The sequence below is a fragment of the Coregonus clupeaformis genome, unplaced genomic scaffold, assembly GCF_020615455.1.
Source record: "Coregonus clupeaformis isolate EN_2021a unplaced genomic scaffold, ASM2061545v1 scaf0860, whole genome shotgun sequence".
NCBI lineage: Eukaryota > Metazoa > Chordata > Actinopteri > Salmoniformes > Salmonidae > Coregonus > Coregonus clupeaformis.
Window position 1 is genome coordinate 148,795 of NW_025534314.1, and position 8,081 is coordinate 156,875.

Genomic DNA, 8,081 nt, shown 5'->3' on the forward strand with positions numbered 1-8,081 from the left:
GGGTAGAGAGTAGGGTTAGGGAGAGATAAAGGGTTAGGGGTAGAGAGTAGGGGTTAGGGGAGAGAGTAGGGGTAGAGAGTAGAGGTTAGGGGAGAAGTAGGGGTTAGGGTAGAAGAGGTAGGGCAGAGTAGGGGTTAGAGAAGTAGGGGTTAGGGGTAGAGAGTAGGGTTAGGGGAGAGTGGTAGGGGTAGAGAGTAGGGGTTAGGGGTAGAGAGTAGGGGTTAGGGGTAGAGAGTAGGGGTTAGGGGTAGAGAGTAGGGGTTAGGCTTACCTGAGTGATCTCTGCCTCCAGTCTTCTTCATGCCTATAGGCCTAATGGAGTATTTCTCCCTCTGTTTCCATGTGTTTCTGTTCTGCTCCAGACAGGTTGTAGTCAGGAAGCCTCTCCACCCAGAGCAGGTTAGAGGAGCGGGAGACAACATGGAGCTGGTCTGGGCCCGGAGCACAGTGCCTCTCCACCCAGAGCAGGTTAGAGGGGGAGACAACATGGAGCTGGTCTGGGCCCGGAGCACAGTGCCTCTCCACCCAGAGCAGGTTAGAGGGGGAGACAACATGGAGCTGGTCTGGGCCCGGAGCACAGTCTGTCCTACTGTCTATGAACATAACACAGACAGTCTGTCCTACTGTCTATGAACATAACACAGACACACACAGTCCATTCAGAAAGTATTCAGACCCCTTGACTTTTTCAACATTTTGTTACGTTACAGCCTTTTTCTAAAATGGATCAAATGCTTTTCCTCATCAGTCTACACACAATACCCCATAATGACAACGCGAAAAACAGGTTTTTAGAAAACAGAAATAACTTATTTACATAAGTATTCAGACCCTTTGCTATGAGACTTGAAATTGAGCTCAGGTGCATCCTGTTTCCATTGATCGTCCTTGAGATGTTTCTACAACTTGATTTGAGTCCACCTTTGGAAAATGCAATTGATTGGACATGATTTGGAAAGGCACACACCTGTCTATATAAGGTCCCACAGTTGACAGTGCATGTCAGAGCAAAAACCAAGCCATGAGGTCGAAGGAATTGTCCGTTGAGCTCTGAGACAGGATTGTGTTGAGGCACAGATCTGGGGAAGGGTACCAAAAAATGTCTAAAGCATTGAAGGTCCCCAAGAACACAGTGGCCTCCATCATTCTTAAATGGAAAAAGTTTGGAACCACCAATACTCTTCCTAGAGCAGGCCGCCCGGCCAAACTGAGCAATCGGGGGAGAAGGGCCTTGGTCAGGGAGGTGACCAAGAACCTAACGATCAATCTGACAGAGCTCTAGAGTTCCTCTGTGGAGATGGGAGAACCTTCCAGAAGGACAACCATCTCTGCAGCACTCCACCAATCAGGCCTTTATGGTAGAGTGGCCAGACGGAAGCCACTCCTCAGTAAAAGGCACATGACAGCCCGCTTGGAGTTTGCCAAAAGGCACCTAAAGGACTCTCAGACTATGAGAAACAAGATTCTCTGGTCTGATGAAACCAAGATTGAACTCTTTGGCCTGAATGCCAAGCGTCACGTCTGGAGGAAAACTGGCACCATCCCTACGGTGAAGCATGGTGGTGGCAATGAACCTAACCACACTGCCAAGACAATGCAGGAGTGGCTTCAGGACAAGTCTCTGAATGTCCTTGAGTGGCCCAGCCAGAGCCCGGACTGGAACCCGATCGAACATCTCTGGAGAGACCTGAAAATAGCTGTGCAGCAACGCTCCCCATCCAACCTGACAGAGCTTGAGAGGATCTGCAGAGAAGAATGGGAGAAACTCCCCATATACAGGTGTGCCAAGCTTGTAGCGTCATACCCAAGAAGACTCAAGGCTGTAATCGCTGCCAAAGGTGCTTCAACAAAGTACGGAGTAAAGGGTCTGAATACTTACGTAAATGTGATCTGTTTTTTATTTGTAATATATTTGCAAAAATTTCTAAAAATCAGTTTTTGCTTTTTCATTTTGGGGTATTGTGTGTAGATTGATGAAGGGGAAAAACAATTGAATCAATTTTAGAATAAGGCTGTAACGTAACAAAATGTGGAAAAAGCCAAGGGGTCTGAATACACTGACTTATATACAGCTGTGGAAAAATGAAGAGACCACTGCACATCTCTTAAATCAGCATCTCTACATGTATGACACCCATTCCATTCCAGTGTCTGTTGAATTCCAACACAGGCACACCTCATTCTACTGAATTAGGTACTGATTAGGTGATCACATGAACCAAATCTTATTTAACGAGGAAAAGTATAAAAACCACTGCTGTGGTCATCACTATCCTCTTGCAATAGGACCAGCTGGATGGCAAAAACAGTGCTAATAGTACCTCAAAAGTAATATTAATCAAAAAATAACTATTGACCATGCCAAAAGAGTTGAAAAGGAACGTTTTGAGTGAGGAAAATAAAGGTTCAATTCTGGCTTTACTGGCAGAGGGATACAGTGAGCGTCAGGTTGCTTCCATCCTTAACATTTCAAAGACGGTGGTTCATAAGAACAAGGTCAAGCAGCAGACATTGGGGACAACAAAGCTACAGACCGGCAGAGGGCGAAAACGACTCTCTACGGACCGGGATGACCGCCAACTCATTCGAATGTCACTCAACAACCGTAGGATGACATCAAGTGACCTACAAAAAGAATGGCAAACGGCAGCTGGGATGAAGTGCACGGCGAGGACGGTTCGAAACAGGCTCCTAGAAGCAGGGCTGAAGTCGTGCAAAGCTAGAAAAAAGCCCTTCATCAATGAGAAGCAAAGAAGAGCCAGGCTGAGGTTTGCAAAAGACCATAAGGATTGGACCGTAGAGGACTGGAGTAAAGTCATCTTCTCTGATGAGTCCAATTTTCAGCTTTGCCCAACACCTGGTCGTCTAATGGTTAGACGGAGACCTGGAGAGGCCTACAAGCCAGTGTCTCGCACCCACTGTGAAATTTGGTGGAGGATCGGTGATGATCTGGGGGTGCTTCAGCAAGGCTAGAATCGGGCAGATTTGTCTTTGTGAAGGACGCATGAATCAAGCCACGTACAAGGTTGTCCTGGAAGAAAACTTGCTTTCTTTTGCTCTGACATTATTCCCCAACTCGGAGGATTGGTTTTTCCAGTAGGACAATGTGCCATGCCACACAGCCAGGTCAATCAAGGTGTGGATGGAGGACCACCAGATCAAGACCATGTCATGGCCAGCCCAATCTCCAGACCTGAACCCCATTGAAAACTTCTGGAATGTGATCAAGAGTAAGATGGATGGTGACAAGCCATCAAACAAAGCCGAGCTGCTTGAATTTTTGCGCAAGGAGTGGCATAAAGTCACCCAACATCAATGTGAAAGACTGGGGGAGAGCATGCCAAGACGCATGAAAGCTGTGATTGAAAATCAGGGTTATTCCAACAAATATTGATTTCTGAAGTCTTCCTAAGTTAAAACATTGCTATTGTGTTGTTTAAAAATGAACATTAACTTATTTTCTTTGCATTATTCGAGGTCTGACAACACTGCATATTTTTTGTTATTTTGACCAGTTGTCATTTTCTGCAAATAAATGCTCTAAATGACAATATTTTTATTTGGAATTTGGGAGAAATGTTGTCAGTAGTTTATAAAATAAAAATGTTTTTTTTTACCCAAACACATACCTATAAATAGTCAAACCAGAGAAACTGATAATTTTGCAGTGGTCTCTTAATTCTTTCCGCAGCTGTATGTATGTATGTATGATATATATATATATATATATATATCTGGCCTGAGTCCTGCCTGACTATGCGCTGTCCTACTGTCTAAACATTCATAGGAGTCAGCTGGTCAACACATATCATATATAGCGCAAACAGTACATATCTATAACCGATATCCGTTTGACTAGAGCCTACCTGGGTAGGTAATAGAGCCGGCCGGGAGAAGGACAGCGAGCGCAGAGCCCGCGATAGTGATGATACCGCCATGACGACAATGTCCAGAAGAAACCCTGATGGATGAATAACATTCACATCATTAGGTTGAATCCTAGACCGGGTTGAATGAATTAATAATGTTAGCTAGCTACACTGGCCCGGTCCTGACCGTTCTGCCTCCCTAGGCGAGACCAAAAAATAAAACATCCTGCCACACAAATCTAGACTAGTGTAGCCTATTGTCAGCCCGCAATGCAATTTCATGAATACCCATCCACGTGGTTCCGTTTGTAAACCAGGCAGTCACAGTCTTTATTAACCCATAGTCCTGACTCATGAACATAGTCACAGTCTTTATTAGCCCATAGTCCTGACTCATGAACATAGTCACAGTCTTTATTAACCCATAGTCCTGACTCATGAACATAGTCACAGTCTTTATTAACCCATAGTCCTGACTCATGAACATAGTCACAGTCTTTATTAACCCATAGTCCTGACTCATGAACATAGTCACAGTCTTTATTAACCCATAGTCCTGACTCATGAACATAGTCACAGTCTTTATTAACCCATAGTCCTGACTCATGAACATAGTCACAGTCTTTATTAACCCATAGTCCTGACTCATGAACATAGTCACAGTCTTTATTAACCCATAGTCCTGACTCATGAACATAGTCACAGTCTTTATTAACCCATAGTCCTGACTCATGAACATAGTCACAGTCTTTATTAACCCATAGTCCTGACTCATGAACATAGTCACAGTCTTTATTAACCCATAGTCCTGACTCATGAACATAGTCACAGTCTTTATTAACCCATAGTCCTGACTCATGAACATAGTCACAGTCTTTATTAACCCATAGTCCTGACTCATGAACATATAGCCCACAGAGATGGTGGGACACTCCCACACAGCAGTCGTGAGTAAGTTCATTAAATAATGTCAACTATATTTTGACTTCTGTTTTCAGGAGATGGTGTTTGTTAACATGCTACAGGCGTTTTCACTCAGTTCTGAGCTATACAGTCCCCCAGTACACACACTGTTCGAATCAGAGTTTGATTATTTGTTATATTGCCTTTTTTCCCCATTTGGTCTGGTTGGTTTCACATTGCCAAATGTTCAATGAACGTGTTCATGTTAGTCATTTGTGTTAATGCTAGAAACGCTCACATTAAATCCATCTATGATTATCATGAAGCATCACGTGTGTCCCAATCTTCATATTACTTTAGCTTATTTGGTCTTCCAACAGCATGCGGGAGGAAACAGCGCAATAACAACATAAATATTTTGGCAAAGTAGGCACTGCTTATCATGGGTAGGCACTGCTTATCATGGGCGGCATCAGTGCTCACGTAAATAGCCCATATGCCACTGGGTCAGAGAAGTTTTCATTGTTTTGGGGCAGAATTATGTGTTGGAGCTAGGGCTGGGCGATACGGACTGAAACTCATATCTCAATTTTTTCAAACTCATGGGCGATTGACAATATACATCTCGATTTTTTAAATGTTCTCTAAATAAGCTTTGTTGTACAATTAAAAGGTCAAATACACTGCATTTCAAACAGTCAGCAATAATCTAATGAATTCAGAGTTTGTGAAATTATACCTAGGCTGAATATATGCCTTCCACAACCATAATACCCACTAATAATGTAATTATTTTATCAAAATAGTTGTACCTGCTTTTTTTGCAATAACGTTTTTGTAACCCTGTAGCTCAATTGGTAGAGCATGGCGCTTGCAACGCCAGGGTTGTGGGTTCGTCTCCCACGGGGGGCCAGTATGAAAATGTATGCACTCACTAACTGTAAGTCTCTCTGGATAAGAGTGTCTGCTAAAATGACAAAAAATAAAAATAAAAATTTCTAACCAGAACCATGCATAATGCACATTCACTAATAATGTAGCAGGCATTATAGAAAATTAACACCGGTCTCATAAACAATCTCTCAAGCACAAACACAAGCGCTAGTGAGAAGCCAGCTAATATTTATGTTTCAAATTTAGCCAACTTGGATCTAGGTATAATTTCACAAGCTCTGAATACAGCTAACAAGGAAAAACGGTTGAATTGTTATGAACACAACCTTCTGTCCGTCTCCAACTATTGAACCGCATGTTAGCCTGTCCACTTTGATCAGATGTTGAAATGAAGTGGCCTACCTTATTTCTCAGAATGAGAACGAGTTGCCAATTCCTTATATAATAGTTTTCTGCTTATTGCACATTTATAAAAACAGACTAAACAGCTAGTATAACAATCTTTATTTGACAAAAATGCTGCTAGCGATACCGTAATGCGGGCGCGACCAACTGAGCATTAATTTTCCAGAAAATTGGTACATCCGTTTTAGTAGTGTCTGCTCTGCTCGAAATCTGAGGAGTTGAAACATAAACAGGGTATGGTTCGAAAGGTTAACTCCTCCTCTATTACAGCAAAATAATGTCTCCATGTGTTTCGGTGTCCATTTTACCGATTCTGTTGGACCAAACCTCAAATAGCGAGTTGAAACCATTTGTCAGAGAGGAAGAAGTGAGCTCTCATCTTTGTTGTTGTGAGGGGGAGGGGCTTGGGAGAAAGAGGCAAAGCAAAAGGTTTCACTCTCGCCAAAATCTGTCCAAAATAAACCCAATGCGTTTCTATGCTCTTATTTTGAACCTAAACTTGTCGGCTGTATTCCCGCCTTTGGGACAACTCCCATTGTTAGGGCGTAAACATGATCATCTCATCATTATATACAGATCTCTGGTGTAAATGGGAAGGTGCACAGCACAGAAGGAGCGAACGAGATGTGACCAAAAAGTCAACATTAGAACAAGTGGACATAAACGCTCATAAAAACTTGATTCTGCAATACTGGCATTTTGAATGACGCGCAAAAACAATTCAAATTAATTTGATATATCGCCCACCCCTAGTTAGAGGTGCGTCTTGGTCAGTTTAGCTCAGAAAATACCGCCTCAATCTGGTGCCCTAATCCAGCCCTGTAACTACAACAATCTGTCACTTTATTAGGTTGAATTAATATGTTAACTACCTACAACAAGATCAGTCATGTTACTAGGTTGAATGACCTAATCAGGTGTCAGTCAAATAACCAGGTTGAATGACAGAGCAGCAACAAGCTTCTTATGGGCTAGACAACACCGGGCTAGGACCGAGTTTGGGAAACCCTGCTGTAAATTACTAGCTATAAATTTAGACTCGGCTAGTTAGCTAGCTAGCGAACTGATACGACGTTCTGAGCAGTAACCTACAGTATACATCTTCAACTCTTAAACGTGAATAGCATGTTTATACAATATAATGTATCAAGCTATGTCTAGCTAATTTGATAAGTTATCGTAACTAGCTAATAACGGACCAATTGTTCTGTCTGCTTGTGATAACGTTAGCTAGCTAACGCTGCCTACTGTGTGAATCTCGTAGCTAACGACGTAGCCCGTAGCGTCAATGTAAATACAGTATTAATTTGGGCATTCATTGCTGAAAGTCGTGAATTTAATGAGCTACATAGCCACCTGAAGTTATTTCGTGCGACCACTCCACTCGATTCTGCTTGTCCTTCAGCTAACACGTTGGGTCGCACATATTTGACGTCAGAAGCTTCTTCTTCTTCTGTGGTGTTCGTTCTTCTTCTTCGATGGGATTTAACAGCGGTTGGCATGCAATGTTAATGGTGCATTACCCCCACCAGCTGGGCGGGGTATTGAACGATCAAATAAAACATATATTGCAGTAAAGGTGGAAAAATGAGACCTAAAGACATTTATGCATGTTTACTGACTAGTTTTACTGTCTAGTTTGACTAGTTTTAATGGAGCTGGTGGTCTAAGACAATGATGAATATTTATACACTACCAGTCAAAAGTTTGGACACACCTACTCATTCAAGGGTTTTTCTTTATTTTTTACTATTTTCTACATTGTAGAATAATAGTGAAGACATCAAAGCTATGTAATAACACATATGGAATCATGCAGTAACCAAAAAAGTGTTAAACAAATCAAAATATATTTTATATTTGAGATTCTTCAAATAGACACCTTTTGCCTTGATGACAGCTTTGCACACTCTTGGCATTCTCTCAACCAGCTTCATGAGGAATGCTTTTCCAACCGTTTTGAAGGAGTTCCCATATATGCTGAGCACTTGTTGGCTGCTTTTCCTTCAC

The 8,081-nt window shown here is 42.3% G+C and overlaps 1 protein-coding gene across 2 annotated transcripts in view; it reads right to left on the bottom strand.

Moving 5' to 3' along the window:
• mrpl2 (mitochondrial ribosomal protein L2) overlaps positions 1-7,521 on the bottom strand; it is a 41,772-nt gene extending 34,251 nt beyond the window's left edge. Inside the window, exons 1-3 of one of the 2 annotated variants that reach the window (XM_041871144.2) lie at positions 7,428-7,521; positions 3,867-3,961; positions 272-593 (exon numbers count right to left, since the gene is read on the bottom strand). In XM_041871144.2, the coding sequence (XP_041727078.1) occupies positions 272-593; positions 3,867-3,938 (394 nt within the window). In that variant the 5' untranslated portion in view covers positions 3,939-3,961; positions 7,428-7,521. Of the gene's footprint in view, positions 1-271; positions 628-3,866; positions 3,962-7,427 lie in introns of those variants that run through there. The other variant, XM_041871145.2, reaches the window with a different exon arrangement.
• Between the last annotated feature and the right edge of the window lie 560 nt (positions 7,522-8,081).